General features: G+C 39.9%; 1 protein-coding gene across 6 annotated transcripts in view; it reads left to right on the top strand.

The window, feature by feature from the left end:
• Nucleotides 1–24324, top strand: part of FGGY (FGGY carbohydrate kinase domain containing) — a 129298-nt gene that overhangs the window by 32921 nt on the left and 72053 nt on the right. For all 6 annotated transcript variants that reach the window (XR_014590683.1, XM_083867225.1, XM_083867226.1 and 3 more), the window contains one exon: nucleotides 15102–15217. Coding sequence is in view for 5 of the 6 variants with exons in the window: in XM_083867225.1 (XP_083723351.1) it covers nucleotides 15102–15217 (116 nt within the window). In the remaining variant the exon portion in view is untranslated. The remainder of the gene's footprint in view (nucleotides 1–15101; nucleotides 15218–24324) is intronic.

Genomic DNA, 24324 nt, shown 5'->3' with positions numbered 1-24324 from the left:
TCCTGTCTTCATGGAAAAATTAGGTGCTGTGTTGTCCTTAATTCCTTGTGCACAGCATCTGTACAGGAGGTTAAGCCCCAGAGTGCTTTCATCTCCCTACAAAGAAGGGAAAACAGGGATTGTGTAGGAGCATGATACACTGCTGGCAGCTGTTCTTCAGATCCATCCCAGCCCCTGCCATTCTTGCCCTCAATTCCACTCTGGAGCTCTGTGGGCACATGTGCAGTCTGGATTTAGTCTCCTTCACAGATGGCATCTTTCATGTGCCTTCTTGGGCCATGCTGCCCATGAGATAGATAAATATAAATATAAATATAAATATAAATATATACAATATGAATATGTATCACAAGGACAAGGTAAAGTTGTTCAGTGCTCACCATTCCTCATGCTGTTGCCCCAGCAGCACCAGGTGTATATCTAACAGGGGGACTCTCCAGAGGGGTTCCAGTTTGTTTAAGACTTTCTGGGTTTGTATATTTTGTCCTGTAGCAGCTCTTCGTTTTGTGTATAAGGCCAGTTCATAAACACATGTTGAATCTCAACATAGTGCCTGCTATTTCTGACCTGCCTGGAACACAGACAATCCTTATTCACACCACTTAGCTCCACTGGTAACCTACCCAAGAACATTTCCTGATATCTCTTTTCTTTTTCAGGCTCCCTCTTTAAATGTGGATCAAAGGAAACTCGTACCTACTGAAATGTTAAGAGATTTCTGGTTGCCCAACCTATCAAGAGATGTATTAATTAATTGAAGTAGCTGCTCATTTGCTTTGGCACAAACAGAGAAAGGAGGAGGTAGAATATAAAGAATGATGTCCAAACCAGCACAAATTAACCTTGTGACTGTGCTGATGGAAATCCCTTCAGGCTGATTAAGGCTTCATCCACTATCTCATTTGCTTGTTGGTTTATCTGAAAGGGCCTCTATTTGTGTGTATGTGCATAAAGTAGGGACTACAGTTTTACCTCATTAAATGTGAAACTCTGCTTGGAGGAATATTGCTCAAGAAAACCACATCAGGCCAAGGTTTTGAAAATGCAGACTTGTTTAGAGAATGCATTTTAATATATTGAAGCCTCAAGCCATCTACCTCTGCTCCTGAGAGCTCTACCTGAGAACTTTCAGGGCTGAATAATTTAAGGTTTGAGGGTTTTTTTTATTCTTTCTGCAAGAAATACTAGTCTGATGTTTTATTTTCTTAAAGTCTGAACTCCACATAACTTTTTTTCAGAACTGTTTATCCTCACTCCAGACATGAACCTTGGAAAGGTGGCAGAAAAAACAAACAGCTGCTGTGTTTTTGGGCAGTCTGCATTCCTTTAAACTCTCTGAGATCAGACTTGTGCTGAGATTTTCAAATTATTTGTCCTAGGGCTTAACCACTTTCACTCCTGCTTAAAAGTCAGTGAATTTGCCATACTGGTGCTCGTGAGAGCTGTCAGGCAGAGCCTTAATGATTCAAGAACTATGAATATATGATGTGTTCTTAGGGCTTTTTATTATTGTTTCATTCAAACTTCACCTACCTCCCTAATCATCTTTCCATTTTTGGACTCCAGTTCTTTTTTTAACTTAAGCACATTGCTTAAGATATTCTAGGGAACTTTGTTTTGACTTTGGTTTTTGGGGGTAAATTTGATACATATAAAAATGTTATTAATGGACCAAGTTGGAGGTAGTAAAAAAGACTGCCACATTCCCAAAGCCCAGAGTCAGAAATTATCTGTTCAATTTTGGGTTTCCTTCACAAGTTGGAAGAAGAGTCACAGATCCTGTGGCAGCTTTTGTGCCCTCTTTATAAGGGCTCCAAAATACATTCTGTGAAGCTGGTGGAAGAGTCAGAGCAAGGCAGACTTGTGTGGTAAAATCATATTTAATGGTTTGGACCCTCATGTGGATTTTCCTGCAAGAGAGATGTGGAGATGCTACTTCTACTTGTCCTTTTAAGTAGCCTAAATCTCAAATGTTGTCTTGTCTTTCCAGTTGCTGGAACTTCCCTGAGTGCAGAGATTGGTTGTACCAGGTCACTTATTCTTGTGAGATGGGTTAAATCCAAATGTGTGTTTACTAGCAACTGGAATGGACAAACAAAGCAGTGAGGCCAGTTCTGAAGGGCTTTTCAGTTAACTGTGCTCATTCTTGTCTTTGGGCCCTTTTCCAGCAAAGCACTTAGGCACGTGCTTAAAGTTAAAGCCTGTGCTGAAGTGCTCTGCTGGTCTGGGGCCTTTATTTGCTGTCCAAGCATGTTGGTTGGTATGAACAGGCTGCAGGCTCTAGGAATGTTTGGGGAACTGTTCTTCTCACACTGCTCTTTTTTCCTTCTCTGGGCCTTTTGGCCACCTATGGCCCAGAAGATTAATTTGTCCTTTCAGTATGACACAGAGAGTGATGCGAAAATGGCATTTGAAAACCTGTAGCAGGTTATTGATTGATTTGCACTGATGGTGAAGAAACAGTGTATTTGGAAAAATCAAGGTCAGTCCAGCCAGAGGAGTTTTCATCTGATGTCTTGCTGGCAGCATTTGTTGTGTGACAAAAGCATCTTCATACTGTTCAAGTCCTATGGATTTAGTATCCAGAAAATTCTCTTTAAGTAACTGCTGTCTTTTGGGCACTTGTTATTTTTTGATCTGTATGCAGATTTGCTTGTTTATTTATTTCCGGTTTTCACTGCTGCAGTCCAGGGTTGCCAATCTCTGATTCCTGCAGGCCAGCAAGTCTTGTGATGTCCCTCCTCATCATTCCCATACCATCCCTGGCAAGTCAGGGCAGGAGAACTTAGTTAAATCCAGACCTTGGGTTTTCCCTCTGGGTCCTGCAGCAGTGAAAGTTGGCCTTTCACCTCTAGAGCCATTTTAGGACAACAAGGAGTTGTTTTTCTTTGTGCTTTGTTTTCGTGAGGGCGCAAACCACTTTGCAGCAATGAAAATGGCAGAATGTGCAGCCTGATATTGCTGACCTGACTGTGGAGGTAGCAAGGAGAATCCATATGGGATAAGTCAAGCCGCAATCCTGCAGTTGCTCCTGCAGACACATGACTTACAGAAATGCCCCAGCTGACGTCAGAGACACTTTTTGTTCAGGTCAAGTTACTCACACCCACGTCTCTTTAGGACCAAGCCCATAAATAAATAGTTCACCAAATTGCCTTTAGAAATTTCATTCTTCGTTTTCTCTCAAGCAAAAATGTACAAGCTCTCTATGAACAGTGATCTTTTTAATTCCATCATTTACTTTGGTAAAACATATAAATATGGAAATTATTTTTGGTTCTTTTTTCATTAGAAACATATAGACCATTAAAGAGGGAATAAAGTATTCCTTTTTTTAGGCATCTAACACAGGGATTTTGGGTTGACTTTTAGTCCATTCTTCTCTGAGCTTGCAGCATTTGTGAGTGTATTTTCCGCAAGTGTTGCAGTGGAATTCAAGTTCCAAGAAAGGGTAAGACAAATATTTTAGTGTTGTTAGGGCTGCATGAAAGGGTTCATTAGTGTTTAGAGCAGTGGTAAACTCCACCCTGCTGGTTGAGCCTCACCTTTCCCAGTGTTGGGTATGAGACAAGCTCAGGCAGTACCTGGGAGGCTGAGCTCTGGCTCTGAGAGAGCTGGGGATGTGCATTCCCAGGTGAAGCTGTTTTTAGGATTTAAATGAATGTAAAAACCAATCATGTCCACCTTCTTTGTGTAACAGGCTAAAGCATTTGAAATTAGAGGAACTTCTCTCTTTTAGCCACTCTCCCAAGAGCCCAGGGGTTGATCTGGTTGGTTGTTAGATCGAGTCAGAGTGGAGTTAATTAGTGCAGCCCCTTCTCTTTGGCACTGACAGCAGAGATGCTTTCAGAGGAAAGGAAAGGAGAGAGGAATCCTAAACTGACAATGTGTTAGCATCCTTCTGGGGCCAGTGCTTTGAAATCATGCTCAGTTAATGAGTATTTATATTCCCTTATGCTATTTCTCTCTATTATTGTGGCTGGAAGCAGTTTAGGTGACCATGTAATGTAGCCTCCTTTTTCTTTCTCTTTTATTTTCTCTTGGTCCCAGCAATACCCTCTTTCAACTGCAGAATGATTGCTTGTTTTCTTTGAATGTCTTTATTGCTGCCTTCTGAGGAATAATGACACCTGATTTATCTGCCCTGTAGACTTTTTTATTTTCTGCACTCATCTCCATTCATGTCCCTGCTGATGTAAATAAACTGAAATGTTTTTTAATTCTTACTTTATGGATATTTGTGTGTTCTTTTACTCACTTCTGTTACCTGTTTCAGAACTCCTTGGTGGGGTTTTCTTTGTTTGGTTTATGAAATCCCACAGCTGTCCAAATAATAATTGTTGGTGTCTTTGCTCTTGGAGTTTTGCTCAGAAATGTGCCCTCTTTTTTACACGAATACAATTACAAAGGGCTGTAAATGCATACCATTATTATTAATTAAAGATACTCTAGAAATAGATGCACTGCTGCTGTCATTTAAAATATTAAAATACAAGCATACAGTACATGTATGATGTATGTAAAATGAGCCCTCTTGCTTTTCCTTTGATTTAAATCACTTACCTTAAAATCTAACAAAACCTGTTTTCAAAAATTGATACTAATGACTAAATTTTGACAGAATATATCTAGTATTTAGGAATGACTTAATGATTTTAAGAGTTTACACTGACTGCACTGATCTCTGTGGTGGGAGGTAACAACACAGCTCATTCCCTGAGTAGGAATATTTAATGTGTATCTTTGATTCAGGTGCCCCTGCAGCTGTATCTGTCACCCAGACTTGAGTAAGACTTGAAGGTGGTTTCCCTGAATAAAGGAGGGCTCAATATTCGAGTTCAGCCTCCATCACAATGCAGTTATTAAGACTTTCTTTTATTGCAGTACTCTTGGCAATTTCCCTGCTTCTGTTCTGGTTTCACTTAGGCTTTGTCTGGCCACAAGTGCATGACAGCCCAGGCTCCAGTTCAGCACAGTCTGACTAAGCTGGTAAAAAACTCCCATTAACCCCACTGACAGCTCTTCAGGACTTTCTACTCACACATGTGTTCAAGGACTGTGCTAAGTTAGACTATCAACAGTTTGATGGTAGGAATATATACATTATTTACTCATGAATTAGTAAAATGTGTCTGTGTGAAGAGATTTCTGGGCTAACAGTTCTCTGAAAACACCACTGGTAGGGCTGTAAGGGTGGGGTGTTTTCACACCACTCTAATTCTACTCCATTGTATGAAGACAGCAGAAACCACATAATGAAGTGTAGCCCTGATCCTGTGGAGATTTGTGTTCCTGGTTGGTGTTTGGAGTGTCAGGGTGCACATGGCCCTCAGCTTCTGCCACACTTCCCAAACTGCTGGAAGAGTCAAAGACTCCCTAAATCCTCCTGCTCCCTAAACATGGATGGTGGGTGTGCATGTCCTGTGTTTGATTTTCACCCAGAGGAACGACACAGGGTCATGGAGCAGTGACTGTGGTGTTCCTGCAGCCTGCCCATTATTCCCTGTGGGATAAGGAAGTCTGGAATAATGTGTGTCCATGGCTGGGGCAGTGCCTGGTGCTGGCAGATGTGCTGGGTGATGGACACGTGGATGTGCTGCTGTTGTTGTACTGGGAGAAGCTGATGTTGCTGACAGGAATAATCCCCCTCTGTCCAAAGCCACACAGTGAGGAGGGAGCTGAGACCCAACTTCCTTTTTCTCAGGGATTTGTAACCTTTGCTTAATCTCTTCACCAGCTTCCTTGAGTGTTCAGTGAAGCCTTGAGCTGTGGTAAATTTGCCCAAGCTCAGACTTCCAGAGGAAGCTGTTCACTGGCTCTGTGTCCCAATACTTCCAGTTTTAATTGTGTCATGTTTCTAACTGCCAGAAGGTAACAGGGGAAAATGTGTTTTTTAAATACAAGCTCTTAATTGAAATAAATATTTGACTTCCTATTGCAGAGTGGTTTGCTTGAAATACTGAGCTTGAAAGAATATATTTTTGTGATTAAATTGAACTGAAACCTTGCTGATGTTGCAGAAGGCAGGAGGAATGTCCCAAGGTTGCTGGACTACAGTGCCTGGAGATGTGGGCTCTACTTCCAATTTTGCTTTTTGTTCCCCTTGCCATTTTTGGATGATGTTTTCTTTATAACCTCCCCTCCATTTATTAAGCTTATAAAATTTAAAGCAGTGATTACTTAAAACAGTGATTCAATTTTATATATGTGCACACTTTTTTTGTTGCTCTTATATTTAAAGATTTAAACTACAGGTGTCCTTAGAAAGATTTTTTTTTTTTAACATGTTCAGCATCAGTGTCTGAATGGTGTCTTTCTGCCTGGGTCTCAGTCTCTAGACTGAGCCTCTGGAGTTCAGGATTCAGTTCAGGGGTCTGAATAAAGTTTATTCTTTGACCCTTGGCCAAATTCCTCAATTTTCTTTGCCTCTGTTTGCCATTTTTTAAGGGAATGGACTAAGATTTCCAGCCCCACATGCTATGTCTGATTTGTCTAGACAATACATTTTTTTGTCTAGGACTGTGTCTCATTATGAGTTCTCCAACAATGCCGAAGACAATGGGCTCAAATCTTGGTTGGGCGTCTGTAACATAATACAGAATGAAATCAATAAAAAACTCAGCAATCTGCTGACTGTTGGCTTGCCTGTGCCTCATGACATGATGAGGAGTATGTGGGTGGATAGAATGGTCTTATTTTGTACTTTCTGATCCAACCCAATGTGTTTTGCTACGTGCATCCACTGAAATGATTAGATGCACACAAGGGATTAATCTGACTTGATAAGTTGGACTTCAGATGTTGAGGTTTCCTACAGGTTGGGTGACATAACTTCTAGGAAAACTGAATTCAAGACTCTTAAGTCTTCCCATCTTTTGGTAGGATGTTTGTAAAGAGAAACACACTTCTAAAAAAGAGTTGGGCTCTGTTACAAATCATAGAAGAAACATCATCTCATTGTGGTCAGTGTGATTCACCTTCTCTTGGATGACTTTTTTGACATTTGCAGTGTTTGATGCATTTATTTGTATTTTTAAAGGACAGGTTTAAATAGATTACAGCAAACACGAACAGGCACATTCTCCCAATCCAAAGTAAATATCTGCATGTGTGCACATTACAAACATGTGTGTGAGTATTTATGAAAAAATAAAACAAGCCAGTTTTCTTACAGCGCTTGTGTATCAAATGTACATTTCCATATCTCTAACAAGATGTGCAGATTTTAAATTTTAAGGTACCTCATCCAACACAGAATTTTCTTTAAGTGGATTAATTCTTAGAGTCTTGAGTGTCACAAAAGGGGCTTTCCCAACAACCTTTCAGTGAATTTGAGATTTATCTATGTAACATAACATCAGTCTCATACCTCCCTTGGAAGACAGGAAACATCTACACTCTCCATTTCTCAAGAGACCCCTGTGCTTATTGTGGTGGTAACTGGAGGTCAGTCTTCGCTCTGGTTGGGTGGTCAGAAGGTTGATATCAGAGTTTAAAGCACTTCATTGCTTTGAAACCTTGTGCTGCTATGTAGGCTTTGAAAATGATCCCATTGTTCTTCTTCTTTTTTTTTTTTTTTTCCCTTTCAAAGTGGCACCCAGAGTTTAAATATAACATGGAATCTCGTCAGGGAGTGGCTGTATTCAGAGGATATTAATTATAGATGTGGGTGTAGAAAATTGCAAATGTGAATTGTATTTTTCATACAATAAAATCTGTCCCTTTAAGTAAGCAACAGACTTGCTTAGAAAATCCTGTGGTTTAAAAAGCCAGCCAAAACCCTCTAAATGTTACAGCATGAACACCAAATATTAGAGCAAAGTTTGAGTTAATTAATACTTTTTCAAAAATAATTTTAACTTTTTGATTTGCGGATTGAAAGACTTAGTTTCCTGCTCAGTGCTTGCTGCTGAGGGCTGAGTGACTTCCACATACACAGAGTGGTGTGAACTCAGGAGAATCATGACTCCTACACCGTGTATGCCAACAAAAGACCTAAAATCCCTGTCTGGATGAATTTGGAAGTGCTGGTGCAATGCCTGTGCCCCTTGGTGAGGGTGTTGATGGATCCCAGTCCCCCAAGGGCTCTGATGTAGCTGCCATTCCCTAAGAGCCTCTCTCACCTAAAAGAGAGCATTGCTCTTTCATGGGCTCTGCTTTGCAGTGAGATTTATGGCAGGGAAAGGGAGACCTGGTTTTATATTTTTAAATATAAGCTGTGCCACCGGTCCAGTGAGGATTCTGACTTTCCAGATGTGAGGCCAACAGAGCTGCTGAATACAAGTTCACAGATTTTTAACCCCAAATTTAGTCTTGTTGATTGAGAAGGAGTCTGGTAGGACCTTGTGAGTTCCCTGAGTCAGCAGCGTTCAGGAAAAAATGGGGGCAATAGTATATCATTAAACCAATGTTTTAACCACAGCTTTGGTGAAGGAAAAGCTGTGAAATATTCACACCCTATTTCCACATAATTTTTTTTCAGCGACAAAAACCCCAAAAATCTTGTAAGGGTTTCGAAAGGTATTATATAGCCAAACATCAATATCTGCATTACCTTCAGGTTTGCAGCTTGTAGGTTCTGAGTTGTTCACTGTCTTTTTGGTTGGTGGCTTTGTGGATTGGTGTCTTCTACCTGCACACTTACTGGAAAGAGAAATCTTTTCTACTAAATCCTTTTTGTTGGAAACTGAAGAGCTATTTTCTGACGCTCAATTTTCCTCATGGTGAGGAAAAAGAAAGCATCCAAGTAATATTTTGAATGTTATCTTCTAAGGTTTGAGATCTGGAGTTTAATCCTATTTCACCTATGAAATATGACAAGATTGCCACTGGCCTTAGCATGAACAAATATTGGCCTTTCATCATGGTATTGGATCATTCTTATTTGTATTAATATTTTTTTCTCCACAGCTTTAGTGAAGATTTCAAAGTAGGAAGAAAGCTTTGCTTTTGCTGTGGTATTTAACTTCCTTCAAAAGATCTAAATGGCAGCCAGACTACTTTTAATTATTTATGATAAATAGAAGTGTTATCCAGAGCACAGGAAGACTGAAGTTGGTAGAATTCCTAACGCTGATTACAGTAATTTTCTTGCTACTTTTATTGAATAGGTTTAAATCCTCAGACATACAAAGACTGAAAGTCCAGTGAATACAACTGGGAATGTGTCTGCTGCTTGTCCCAAACAGGCTCCCCCACCTGTCTTCTGTGTTTGGCCTCTTTAATGTTTTGTTGGAAGAAGAAAACCCTTTTCAGGCAAGAGTCAAATTGCACAGCTTGCTAAGACAATGGGTTTGGGCAGGCAGGAATTTCATAGGCTTTGGGTCAAAGGCAATCATCATAAAAAGTAATGTGTTTTAAATGTTAGGAACTTGGGGTTTGCGTGCCTGGGTGGCTGGAGCAGCCCCTGACAGGTTTTTGCTGTGTGTACCTGCAATTAAAGAGCTGTCCAAGAGGTGAAAGGAGGGGAATGCAGTCAGGCACCCCCAGACTCTCTCCTCCTGAGCTTTGCAGCCCACCTGCCCCAGACATGGGCTGAGGGACAGCAGGGGCAGCTCCTCTACACCACCCTGAGCTCAGCCCCCTGCCCTGATTCCTGTTAGCAAATGCTCAACAGAGGCAGCATCTCATACACTTCATACGATTCAAGACTCAATGATCAGATGTCACTTTTCTTCTCCTCTTTCTTGAGAAGTGTTCCCTTAGGACAAATTTTCCCTATTTCCTCCAAGCAGCCAAACACACCAACCAGGCAGAGGCATTTTTCCTAAATGCCAGTGGTGGATGTGGATCCAACAGTTCTGTTTCAAAGCCTGTGGATTAATGGATATGGCATTGCCATAACAGAGTAGAGAATAATTACAGGTTTCCTATTGCTCTGTGATAACCTCCGCTGTATTTTAGGCTCTTGCAGCACCAGTGCCCAGTTCTGTTCTTGGATGCTGGGAGTATGTGTGCTGGGTATTAAATTTTTTTGCCTGGAACATTTTTGCACAAACCACAGTAAGATCTGTGACTGTGTCAGAGCTGTAAATTGCTCGCTTTTGTGAAAAGCCTTGAGACTGTGGGGTGCATCATTTGGGAGGACATTGGCAGCCTGGCCCAGATGTCAATGTGTGGAGACGTTCATTTGAGCAGAATCTATGCCCCTGGTTTGCAATTTGAATTCAAAATCTGTTTTAAATTTAAACTTTGTAGAACAAAAGAGAACTCATTTGATGTTGTGACAGTCACACTCCATTGTTTCAGGTCTCCTTCTTGCGTTCACAACGTCATAAAGCTTTCTTAGCTTTGAATTCTTTGTAGCTTTAAATAAATCTGCCCAGCAGAGCACAGAGAGTTACTTTATCCTACTGCACACTCTTCCTTTTGGGATCTAACTGTACCCTATCCCTGCTCCTGTAGGATTTAGTTCTGGCACAGCCCTCAGCAGGTGCAGCTGGCTCTAGTTCAGTGATCCAGCCATGGAACTGCTGCACTGTTAATGATGCCTACAAAATTAATTAAGTTCATGAGTTTAGCTTCATTTCTGAGCAGTTGGGATGAATGGAGCAGATCCTTTTGCTTTGGAATTGAGAACAAAGCTGCCATTCACCTCAGGATGCCCCAGCCAGGGGTTCTCTGACTCATTTTCCACGCTAACTAATCTTGTACCAGCCCTCTGGAATGGAAGGTCATGTAGGAATGTCTTATGGGGTCACTTTTCAGGAAAAAAACTGTTTCTTATAGTAACTTGTAGTTGATAGGACTTACCTATCAACCTATACTCAAAAATAGGGTTGACTTTCACAAGACAACTGCAGTTAAGGAGTAGCCCCAAGGATTATTTTCTAGCAGATGTTGTCCCAGGCAGGGCAGGATCTCTGCAGATTTGGGAATTATGTCCATGATGCCTTTATCCCTTTTGGAGTATGGGAGATGTGTCAACAAAGAATGGACCAAAGCGTGAAGCTCTGGTGACTCCTCAGTAGTTGTGGAGAAGTTTTTGAGACTTTTATCTTTTAGATACATTTTTATGCAGTAATCCCCATTTTCAATGAATTATCTGATTTCCTTCTCTCCAAGAAGTACAAGAGAGTGGGGCAAAGTACTCAGAATGGGCAGATAATGTAGGAAGAGCCACAGAGAAACAAATTTTGATGACCTGAGTGATCACAAATCCAGTTGTCCCAGATCCTTTCACAGTTTAGTTCCTTCCAGACAACATTTTGGGAATTACAAGTGTGTGTTCACAGACTCTCTGTGTTTTTAAGACTGCTGAGATTCTGGTCATGCAGGACTTCAGCACATCCAGTCAGTCCTCAGCAAGAAACTTGTAGGAAACTCTAAACATAATCATTTTCTTGTTGAAAATCTTGTTTAAATTAAAATTTTCCATGCATGATGGTCGGGATTTTTTTTTCAGTAGGAATATTCTAAGCAAAACTTTTTGTTCTGAACAGAGAAAGGAAATCTTTCATTTCATTGTGCTGGGAATATGCTTGAGGAAGAGTCTCCAAGCTCATGATATTTCAGACTGGCTACATATGGCTCGTGCTACTGAGGGGTTCCATGTATGGCTCCTCAAATCCTGTGTTGGATTTGGCAGTGTGGAAAGCACTGTTCCCTCTGGGATTGCCTCTTCTCTGCACCTCTGAACCCAGCTGATCCTGGGAATAAAGTAAGAGGAGCATTTTCTTCAACCCATCTGGTTCATCCAGCTTCAGCCAGCACAAGTCTGGTGTTTATGACCAAATAATTGAGGCAACGCTGCCAAATAGGAAAAAATGGAATATACCACGACAGATATCAGTACTGTTTCTGTTTAATGTCTGCCCTTCATCTCATCAAACTTAGGAGTTCTGTGAAATATATAATTTTCTCATAGTTGAGGCTTTCTTTGGGGATGTGCTGATTTGGTTCCTCAGGTGCTTCTTTCCCATAGTGTCTTTCTGGATGGAGTTTTCCCAAGTTAGGAGTTGTGCTATCCCCTTTTCAGGGTGATTCTCTGGGGGAGAATTTCTGAGTGATTTCCTATAAAGTTAATAGATACAAAAACACAAATAAATATTACATATGTTAACATTCCACATAACATATATATAATATACATTTTTAGCATTGGCTTCAGCAGTGATGAGCCATGAGTGAACTGTTCTCTCTGCATGTGCATGGAGCTCTCTAGGACATAGACACTGAGCATCTCGTCAGGTGAGGGGTAAGGTTTGGGTTCAACCCATCCAAGTCCTTTTGTAGCACATGGTAATGTTAATCCATCATGGCCATCACAAAGAAATCCTTTCCTTTGAACTGTTATCTAATGGAACAAATTGCCTTTCTGCAGTATGACACTTTTCTTTGATATTAGGGATTTGTGTTCTATTTAACACCTACTTTTGGAGTGGAAGGAGGAGATTGAATCCCAGAGAAGTGTTAAATGCTCAGACTGTGTTTAAAACAAGCATTTTGAGTTTCTTGCTGTGGCCATGAAAATAAAAACCTGCCAACATAATGTGATAGTGTTTTAGCTCAGATCTGAGACTGGTTTTCATACCAAAACCTTCCACTTAGAGATCTGCCAGTCAATTCATTTGGGAAGAGTTGTGTTCCCCAGTTCGTTTTCCACACTGTGTTAAAAATTCAACCCAAACTCCTCTGTCTATCATTGTTCTGTGAGCACTTTGCATTTATAAACCTACAGGACATGTTCATATCCTGGCAGGGAACTCAGATCTGCTGGAATTCTGTGGATTGGCAAGGGGTGATCCCTCCCCATGGCCAGTGATTCCATGGCCCGTGTGTGTGGTGTGGTGTTCCACAGAGAGAGGGACAAGAGGCCCCTGTTTAAAACATGTTCTTTGGAGCCTTTTTCAGGGTGTGGCTTTAGTTCAGAGCTTCAATCTAATTAGAAAAAGACATATTCTGTTTTGATGATAATTTGTTATGATTTGGTATTTCCCATATTTGGGAAAAGTTGATGCATTGTTTTTCACTCTTTATGTCTAAATTTTTCCTAAAGTGATGAAGTATTTCTATTTCAAATACCCTGTCTTTATTTTTCCTTTTAACGAGAGGTTTGAACCGATTTGGGGAAAATGTTTATTTTTTCCCAGTATTTTCTTCAGCCTAGAATTTATTTATTCACACAGTTTTTGTCAAAGGTCCTAATTAGATCTCTGTGTCTGGCTTTTAAATCCTTGGAAATTGGAATTCCTTATATCAACATTGTCATTGCTGTAGTTACAGGTCTTGTGCTTTTTCTGTTTTCAAACCAGACACTGAGTTGTGATTGTGTAGTCTATTCTTAAACTATTAAGAAAAAAAAAGGGGGGGTAGGGGTGTCAGAAGTGTTCTAAGAGTAGTCCTGAAATAATCTCTGCATTTATTGACTGCATTTATTTATAGAGATATAAATAGTTACCTAAAGTCTTTTTTTTTTTTTTTTTCCCCAAAATATGTAATGTTAATTATTCTCCTGCAGCAAAGAGCAACCAACACACCTTTACAGCCAGTGGGATGTGAATGACCATCACTTGTCCTCTGGTTGTAAAAACATGGTTACTCCAGTAGAAGGAAAAATAAGGCATTTAAAATACACATTTCTGTCCCCAGATGAGAAAGGGGGAATTTAGAGAGTCCATGTAACCATCCCATCTTCAGCTCAGCGTCATGTCAGAGGATGTTGCTTCTGGTGGTAACCCCTTCCAAAATATGGAATACAAGTCCCAGATAGTTTTTTCAGCTGTGTGGAAAGGCTCTTCCTGTTCTTATTTGGCTTTACTCTGTCTGCAGGATCAGTGACTATAAGTTCTAACTTTGATTTGCGGATAGGAAATAGTTTCTCTTTTTTCTGCTCAAGGCCAGGTTGGATGGGGCTTGGAGCAACCTGGGCTAGTGGAAGGTGTCCCTGCCTGTGGCAGGGGGTTGGAACAAGATGAGCTTTAACGTCCCTTCCAGCCCAATCCATTCTGTAATTCATATTTCAGTCCCTGGGTAGTTTTCTTGGATGAAAGGGAAGATTTCCTTTTTACTCAAAAAATAATTTTGAAGAGAAAAATTTTATTTGGTTTTTTATTTATGCAAAACTGTAAGAAAAAGTCAAATGCTTCAGTAAAACTGAGTTTGCTTTGAAGATACACGTTCAAATTGTACCATCCTAATAAAGAGAATATGTCTGTGTAAGCTCACCTTGGCTAAACATGAGTCACAAATAAGCTGTCTTGTAAAACATCAAAGAAAATCCACCTCTGAGCAGGGTTTCTCTTTGAGAACAGTTATGATGATGTGTTTCCCTGAGATGCATCTGAGCTCCCTTGCACTTGCTCTAACTGTGGTATTCCCAGCACAACACAGAGCTGCAGTTTTCAGTGGTATTTAGCATTTTTAATATCTTTTAGGTGACTGACATTTCAAGCACAGTTTAATACTGATCCTTTGAGGTGATTCTTTGTGTTCAGACAGAAAACAGCCTATGCAATACTAAATCATCAAGAATATTGTTCATACTTTGGGGAGGAATAAGGTTGGGGATATTGATAAAAACCATTCTGTGTGTTAGGACGGACTTTGCTGTGAGTGTTCTTGTCCTCTGTGTATATTCTGCTCCTGCCTGTGCCCCATGGTGCTGTCCTGGCACAGCAGAGTTTAACATCAGCTTCTCAGGAATGAGACTTGTGCATCATCCAGATCTCCTGGAAATTGTAGTTCAGTTGTAAGAGAAGCAACACCAAGTTTTCCTGAGGACAGGCTGTGTGCAAAGCAGCCATTTAGCCTGCAGGAACAGCCCTCTGAGCTGCTCCAGAGCTGTTGTGTTCCTGCCCTGCTCTCCCCCAGGCACATGCACAGCCTGTTATTTGACTGATTTATGCAGTGAAGTGGCCAGACCAGGAGTTGTTTCAGCAGAGAAGAATCTTAAACACAAGGTCCTTTTAAGGTCCTCAAGACGTGCACTCCAAACAGTAACCAGTTGGTTTGTTTTTTTTTTTTTTTTTAATGTGAGCATTCTGCTGGAGTTTTTGACCAGTGGAGAAGAGATCCTTTTGCAGGAACTTGTTTCTAGTCACAAGCTTAAACCCAAATGTGTTCATTTGCCTGACTCTGTGCCTATATTGTCTCTTTTCTAGGTCTCTCTGTACAGTGGTGTGCAAGTGGACATACACATCTGATAGAGGTTGGGATGACAGTTTCTGGAAAATTATTGGTTTGGAAGATCTGGTGAAGGATAAGTATGAAAAAATAGGTATGTCAGGGCTGAGTTTTTTTATACATATATATTCATATAAATAAATATATATATATTAATATTAATAAATATACATATATATTCATCTTAATAAAAAGCTTTACATGTGTGTAGATAAGTATATAAAGGATATAAATATATATAGAGACATGGGGCTTTGAGCAACCTGATCTAGTGGAAGGTGTCCCTGCCCATGGCCAGGAGTTGGAATAAGCTGAGCTTTAAGGTCCCTCCCAACTCATTCTCTGATTCTATGAATAAAAGATATATACATGTAGAAAGATATTTTGCTGTATTATTGTGAATGTCAGCACCTTCAAATGGGTTGCTGAGATGCCCACAGGGAACAAACTTCCAAAGTGCATTTTTTACTTTGCATTGTTGTGAGAAACTGTTTAAATTTTTTATCTCCTCCCCTTCAGAAAGGCCTGGAAGGCCTTTTTGAGCTGCTCAGTCTCAACAATAGAAGAGTGAAAAGGAGCCCCAGCAACTGATGACATGAAGGACACACTCGATGTGGATATATTGGATGGCAGGCTACAAAAAAAAGCTACAATATAGTAATTTATAGCTGTTACTGATAGCATGATTTGTGAACTGTTCCCATCTCCCTTATAGTCATTTTCAAAAAAGGTGCTACTTCTCCTTGTTGTTATCTTTATACATTTTTTTCATTCTCAGAGACCAAGTTTAATTAGGATAGTAGCCTTGCTAATAGCAGTTCCTACAGCAGATATTCATTAAAAGTCCATAACGTTAATATACCAGAAAATTTCCAGGATAACTTTATTAGACTTTCCCTGTTAAGTTAATGGACTTTTAATGGATGTCCTAAGCAGACATGTCATTAACAAGAATATTACCAGACATGAATTAAAATATGCTCATTCATCAAAGTTAATTATCTGAAATTTCCTTTGATTTTTTTTTTTTAATGTCAAGCACTTTGAACAAGTTTGTACAGCAGTTTAAATGAGCAACATGAAATGGAAATGGTGGAGGAAGGATTGGAGTGAAAAGCAAGGTAGTGAAAATCAATAAACTTTTCTGATCATCACATAATCTGCTATCAATCATTTTTGGGTTATCAGAAAATGGTACTTGAAAGCTTCCTTGACTAGATTTCAGCTTTTCCCCTGCAAAGGAAACTGCTTATGCAGAGGTACAAAACCTACCAGGAGAACGAGGCTTTCAGCTTCCTGAGGTTTTGGGTTGAATACAGTTCTTAAAACATCTGTCACATGTGGCTTTTAGCAAATCTTCAACAAGTTAAAATAAGGCTTGCAATAAATACATGTTTTTACCAGAAAATTGAACATGTTGCCAGCTGGTGGTCTCATGGAAGGGTATTTTAAAAATGAATTATTTATGAAGTGTAAGCTAAAGCCCGAATACAATATTTATGCAATGCACTTCAAGGACAGTGCAAAGCAATTTGCCATTTTAAGTAACAACAGGCATGTTTTAAATGATAAAGTAGCCATTAATAAAAGGGGCCTTTTGTTGTGATGGGAGCCTCCTAACACTGGCCTATATATGGCTCAACATTCATTAAGAGAGAAATCATCAATTCCCAGTATCAGGCTTCCATGTTTGTTAAAACACAACATTTACAAAATAAATCAGTAAGTTATCTAATGTTGGTATGTTTCTTGCAAGGCAAAAGTATTCCTTGTGAGTTACTGGTGAAAGTGTCTAATTCCATGAAAAACTGGGATTTTTTTAAGGAATGAACCATAGGATCCCTGAGAGGGTCTTGGCTGGAGTTGGAGAAGCACAGTCTGACCTCCAAAACTGCACCAAACCTTAGGCCAGAACTTGCAGCTTGTGCTCACCTTGAGAAATCCTTTGGTTTTCAGATTCTGGGGCTGATTCCCTCAGGTGAATCCACAGCATAAGACAATTTCTATTTGCATAATAATGCTGAAACCTGGCCCTAGGGAGAACATGAGCTTATTTCTCTGACCATTTGTCTAACCTTGCCTTTTTTAAAAAGGAAGGTGTTGCTTTTGTTATATTTAGCAGTGTGATAACATCACAAAAAGAGGGAGGGAGAGTGTCCTTCCTTCCTTTGTCTGTGCAGAGGGAGTGAGGAGCTGGCTGCACCAGTGTGGAACCCAGAGAGCCTCCATTCCATTCCATTCCATTCCATTCCATTCCATTCCATTCCATTCCATTCCATTCCATTCCATTCCATTCCATTCCATTCCATTCCATTCCATTCCATTCCTTTGAGTTTCTCTGCATTTTGTGGAGTCTCTTGGAAGGGTGTAGCTTCAGAAGGAGTCAAAGCCCTTCAGCCTGCCCAGAAGCTGCTCCATGATGGTGTGTCCCAGGGAAGTGCTTTGTTTTCTGCCACCCTGAAATCTTACCAGTGTCCCTTGATGTGGGGGAATGGGATCAGTGTTCCAATGAGAGTTGGGGACTTTGCTTGTTTTAATGTGTTCAGTGGTGTTGGACTTGAGAGGAGCACTGGGAATCTTTCCCCACATTCATCAGGACGGGGTAGATCCACTTACCAGGAAGGGCACTGAGCAAACTGCAGCTGGAATGGTCCTGGGTGTCCCCATCCCTGCCAGGAGCCCCAAAACACCACAGAATCACAGCCTGCACCAACTCAACTCCAGCTGTATTTACAATATTTACAGTATTTACAGGGTGCTGCCCACAGGGAAACAGCCTCAGCTGCTGGAGGTGCATCCCCTTATCCCAAGGGAATGCTCTCCCTGGACAGTGTGTGCTTCCAGAGGAACATCAGAGCTGCCCCAGCTGACAGGGAAGGATGGGGAGCAGGGCACTGAGCTGCCCTGCAGATAAAGGAGCTCGAGCTTGTCAGATAACCCAGGTAGGAGGAGGTTGAAGGGAGGTTGTACATGCTCAAAACCTCCTCCTGAAATGAAAACAAAACCAAAAACCTGACAGGGCTGAAGTAATTCTGGTGGAATTTCCTCTTCTGTTCTCAAGCCACTCTGAGCCTGTGTCTGTCTGCTCGAGGTTTGTTTAGCTCAAAGGCAAAGGATGTATTTTAGTGCCTGCACGTTCCCCTTGTAAAGAGAGATAATGGCCTTTTTCTCATGTATCTCTCCTAAAAGATAACAAGGCTTTGAATCATCATTCCTTTTAACCAAAGCAAAATGTCACAAGATAAAATTAGTCAAATTTTCTGGCTGCAACAAAAGTAAATACAAATTTTACCAGTTTGAAATATGCAGAAAAGTTTGTGGGGTTTTTTTTGGGTTTTTTTTTTTTTTTTCAATCTCTACTAAAATCATTATTGTTTCCAATCAGAGGAAACCAAAGATGAGTAGCTGCAAATAGATTTTTTTTTTTTTTTTTTTTTGTCATTTGGAAGTAGCTTTAACTTTCACGCCACTGGATATACTTACGGAAATTACCTGAAAACAGCTTCTTTAATGTACATATTTCTTTATTCTGGTAAATATGCTTTTAAGCATCACTTTTATAACTCCTTGCCCTTTAAAAATACATTTACTGTAATCAGGGTGCTGTGGTTCCTGGAGTGTACACTCCTCTTGGTTTCAGTTTAACTTAACATATGACCTTGTTGATAAGGGAGACCCTCACATCTGACCTTTAGGATCTTCCACAAACCTTTCCCATATCAGGGTGTGGGTTCACATCTGAAAACTCCCAGGCCTTTGACATTTTCTGTTTCTCAGAGCAGACTAACCTTTCAGGGAATCCACATAACAAGCTGTTTGTGGTCCCTTCTGTACATCATGAATTTACTGGTCAGGTTTGTGAAGGTAAAGAGTCTTATCTGGAGATACTGAAAAATTTATTGATCCCATTAATTTGCTCACCAAGAGAGTGGAAGACAACTTGTATTCAAACCACTGTGAAAAGTGTTGTGTACTAGAGGCATTAGCAGTTATCTGCTGTGGTAAAAGCACATGATGAGTATCTCTTTGTGGTATTATAAAACCTAGAAAGACATTAACAATTCCGTTAAAATTTCATGCACTGTAGAGCTCCGGGGCTACTGGAGTGTGCATTCCATTTGGAGAAAAAATGCCTGATAAATTTTCACCACCAGCCTCCTACTTCAGGGTCTACTTAAGGGACCAAATAATGATTTTTTTATTGAATGGTAATATTTCATACCAGGTGATGAAGATGGTGGCTTTGTGTGAGAGAGTATTGTGGGTACTGCAGAATTGGTTCTACTCATCTTATAGGATTTGTAACTTCTGTAAAGGGCAGTTTGTCACCTTTCATCTGTGCTGGAGCAGCAAACTCATATTAATGGAATAGCTGTAGTTTTGCTTGATTTGCTTTAGTGTACAACTGGAGGAATTCTTTAATTTTTGATTTTGGGGGTGATGGTGGCATAAGGAAGAACAGCTTGTTCTCCTTAGATATCTCTTTTCTTAAATCTCATTCTGGGTCTTTTTCCCACTCATCCTTCTTAACCACCTTCTAGAAGAATGCTTTCCATTTTCCACAAATTGTCCCTATTTTCTCCAGTAGGATTTCTGTGGGGTTTTTGTTTGCTTGTTTTTGTTTGTTTTGATTTGTTGTTGTTTTTTTGGTTTTTTTTTTTTTTTTTTTTTAATATATATTTTGGCACTATATGTTCACTTAAGAAGAGTTTGACTTGACTCTAAAGTGTATTTCTGATCAGTGTTCTTTAGTCCCCTCCATCAGTTTAGCTGTTCACTACCCTCCCTGTTTTAACACTCTGCCTGTGCTTTAATGAACAGCCCCAACACTTTGCAACACCATTTTTAACTCTCCTTAATTCCAGGATTTAGGAACTGCAAAGTTAATGTTTTTATGGGCCTGGGCACTTACATATGCCATTTTTGAATGTCCTGAAAAGATGGATCTGTATAATTGGAAGACTGGATGTTCTTTTTCTAATGCTCTTTGAAGTACTTATTAATAAATTGATAGTACAGAAAACCTTTTATATCAATAGTTACATTCCTGTATGTGTCACTGAATTCTTCCATATACAAAGCTAATAATGGCATTGAATATCTCCCTTTTTACACTTTAAACAGAGTCTGCTTAGGTTCTCTGTTTTGTCAACTCTAATACTTGGATGTTCTCTTAATTTATTTACATTTAGGCTGAAAATGGGAGATTCAGTGCTGGGTGGGAGAATATGGTCAATATTAACTCAGTGCTACAGCAGCTGTGGAGGGAATGGTGAATCCATTTATTCTGCCAGTTTTCCCTGTCTCTTCCAAGGCCTTTGATGCCAGATGCTCTGGAGCATATGAGGGATTTCCTTGAAGGCTGAGAGAAGGAGATGATGATGATTTTTATTTTTTATTTTATTTTTTTTTTTTTTCAGGTCAGCTTGTAGCTGCCAGTTCTTCATAAAGCTGGATTGCAGCAACAAGCTTTAAACACTGTACTTTGCAAATGGTACAGAATAATAAGTGAAGGGATTCTCTGGTATGGGATGCCTTTATCTGTCTTTCCCTGGTCTTCTGCTATCCCCAATAAATTACAACACACCGCAATTTCAAACAAAATTAAAAGGATGAATCAGAGGATATTTACACTTACATGCTGTCAAAATCCATGGAATTTACAAGTGAATAGTGTTCCAAATATGCTAACATTTTTCTGGCTTCCTGTCATTTCACTCTGTCCAAGAGCTGTAGCAACTGCAAAGGAGCTGAAACTGGCACAGTGCAAAGAGGTTTTTGGGTGTCTCCTTCCTGAGAGCTCGAGGCATTATTTTGTAATACATGATTCAGCAGGAAGAAGTTGGGCTTTTCCTCAGAAAAGCTCCACACTCCTGTGATTTCTGTTTTATTTTATACTTTTTCCATCTTGAGATCACTGAATCACACGAATCATTGGGATTAGAAGGGCCATCTTGAAGTGATCAGAGCAGGATCACCTACAGAAAGTTGTTCAGGGCTGTGTCCTGTTGAGTTTTAAGTATTTCCATAGGTGGAGACTCCAAAATCTGCCTGGGCAACCTGTTCCAGTGTCCTGACCACTTCTCCCCAATAAAACCATTTTTTAATTTGGTATAAATGTAATTCTCTGTACTTCAGTTTGTGCTTGTCACACTTGTAGTGTCACTGGGGGCCACTGAGAAGGATCTTTGTCCCTGATCTTTACTCCCATCAGATATTGATAAACTCATGGGCAAAATCTACCCCCTCCACCTCCAAGCCTTCTCCTTGCTGTCTAATCCCAGATACTCTTCCTCTTTCCAATAACTGTCCTTGAGCAGGCTGAGCTGAACTCAGGTGGCTCAAGTTTCTCCAGGATGTTTCCTGGGTGACATTTTCCATTCCTCTTCCACCAGCAAAGGAAGCATCATTCACCCTGCTTATCATCACCTTGAGTCCTGCTGGCAGGTGGCTCCTCTCCACTTCTCCTCCTCTCTGCTCTAAGAAGTGAGGAGTACAGTGTGCTGTCCCTCCACCTCTCATACCTTAGAAAACTCTTTAAAAAGTTTAGATCTTTTAAACAATAGTAATAAAGAAATATTCCACTGTCCACTCATAGAGTTCTGGTCTCGGACTCTGCCTGCCTGAGGAATTGTATTTGCTTCTATTCTGGCAACACTGGAGGCTTGGGAACTTTCTAGGACCTTTTTCATTGAACTTCTGGTTTTAAATTTCATAGAAGCTTTGAGTAGACTTGAGCCTGTTTAATTGTTCAATATTTAAATCTCTGAGATATTATCCTTATTTCTTATACTGTTCTTAAAAAAAAAAAAAAAGAAAAAGGAGACATTTCTCAGAATAGTTCTGGGTCATTCCTTCTTTTTACCTGACTCTTCTTCTCCCTAGTCTCCATTTGTTATTCATCATCTTTTTTTTGGCTTCAGCCTCCTGCTGGGATAACTTTTAAAACAGTGCTGTCTGCTTTATGAGTCAGGATTCACAAAATCAGGAGGAATATTTCAAACAATTTGCTGACTTCCTCCAAGTCAGAGGCTGTTGGACTCCTTAAAATTAATGTTCAAGTAGTTTAAAGCGTATCTTAGAACCAATCTTGATTTTATAATTTCCTGTGATGGAGAGCCCACTTCAGAGTAAAAGGTTGTTGATTGTTAGTTGCTGTCATGTCTCAAAATTAATGAATTAATTAAAAAACACACTTGATTTTTCATCTGATTTAACTTCCTACTCCTGCCTGGCAGACCGTAGGGACACGCTTGACCTGCACAGACTCAAATTTCCTACGATCAAGGAGAACACTGAGGGTTCCCCCCAAATCTCTTGGGTGAACTGTCACACTTCTCAATCCTTGTAATTGTTTTCCTGGCTGATTTCTGAACTTTTTTTGGTTTACAGTGCATCAGTACGTCCTCAGTATGGATATTAAAAATGGATACTGTGTGATAATGGTGGGGAATGAGCTTGGCTGAAAGATTTAAAAGTGTCCTTTCAGTAACTGATGATATTATTTTTGGTCTGGCATTTATTTCAGTTTGGAAGAAGGGGTAATTATTTATTCTAAGAAGAGTCGTTATATATGTGAATTGTTAAAAAAATCTAGTAAAAAAAAATCTGTTAAATAATAATCCATGTTTAATACAAGCTAAATTGCCTTTACAGTCTTAGCAATGTGCTGTACCAGAGCAGAGCAACTCTGAAAGTAGAGCAGTAGTCCTGCCATCTGCACTGATTTTTGTATCTAGAGAGACTCTGAGGAATATTGTGCTGTAAAGACAGACAGAAATTTCAATTACCAGCCTAGAAATTATTGTTTGCAAGCAAAAACTTGAGCTCAGGTAGCTAAATTTGGATGTAAATACATCCCCTCTAATTACTTAAGTAAGAAATCAAGATATTGCATTTTATAGCTTTAGTAAGACACCAAATGTGTGTGTTTTATACCCAGGAACAGCTCAGCAGTGAGCAGTGAACCACACAGGGCAGGACACATTCATTCTGCACTGTTTCACTGCAGTCTAGCAAAGAAAACTCAATCTCAGCCATCATACCGTGCCTGTTGATCCAACCATGCAGAATTTCTTTTTTTTCCTTTTGACCTTTCACCAGGAAAGCTTTATAATTTATACACAGAGTAGCTCTCACTCCTTGGGCCAAAAAGGCCAAGCAATCTTTGTTGAAGTGGGCACCTCTGGTTTGCTGACCAGTTTTATGCTCAGCTTGATGAACCAAGATCTGCCTGGTTTGATTTTGCCAGTGTTTAGCAGCCCAATCCTCCTGCCTGGAGTATTTACACATTAGGTAGTCGAGATGTAGTTCAGCCAAAGGCTCTCTGGGAGAGTGAGATGGAAAGGCCCCAAATTAGATTTGCCTCAAGCTACTGTGGCAGCTCATGTAGACAAGAGATGAATTTTGAACTGAAGAAAGCCAAAGTGATTTTTTGTTTAACTGTTTTCCTCACTTTTAAATAAGCTGGCGTGTAATACCACAATTTGTTTTGGTTTTCCTCAATGAAAATTCTGAAGTCTTTAACTGCCGACCGGGAAGTTTTATGGAGGTTATTTGGAGGTTAAAAAAGCCCCAAATCTCACTGTTCCTAACATCTTTTAACCACCATGCATTCAGTCCTAAGAAAAAAATTAGTATTATAATTTTACAGTCAGCATCATTGTTCTGCTTCCTTCTGATCTTAATGCTGTTTTAGCTCCTCATCTAGAGTAAAAACTGTAGAAAAAAATTAGCCATACACATCTCAGTTAAATGTGAGTGTTGTCTGTCATTGAGAGGGATATTTGATAATGTATTGTGAGTGAGATCGGGTTGGGACAATGTTTATTGTTTATTGAGATTCCCTGCATATCCCAGACTTTGGCATTGTGAAAATTACTATGAAACACAAAAAAATGGAGATGATCTGCATGCTTTGTAATGAACATGAAGGGAGGAAAATCCCTTCCATTTCTTATGACGTTTGGATGTACAGTACTTCTTTTTTTACTAAGGTCCTATTTCCTCTGATGCCTATTCAGCACTGTTTGTTTAACAAGATAATTCCTTCAGTGCATGTTCTATATCACTTATTTAACAGGATATCTGTTTTCTGTGTTGTCTTTTAAATCAGAAAGCAGTTTAATTGTCCAGTTTGGGTGGGGCTGTGAAATGGGGACAGGATGTACCCTTGGGTTGTGTTTCTTTCTGAGGCTGCTG

Source organism: Zosterops lateralis (assembly GCF_965231275.1).
Source record: "Zosterops lateralis genome assembly, chromosome: 9".
Classification (NCBI taxonomy): domain Eukaryota; kingdom Metazoa; phylum Chordata; class Aves; order Passeriformes; family Zosteropidae; genus Zosterops; species Zosterops lateralis.
The sequence above is the reverse complement of the archived record's forward strand: the minus strand, read 5'-3'. Positions and strand labels throughout refer to the sequence as shown.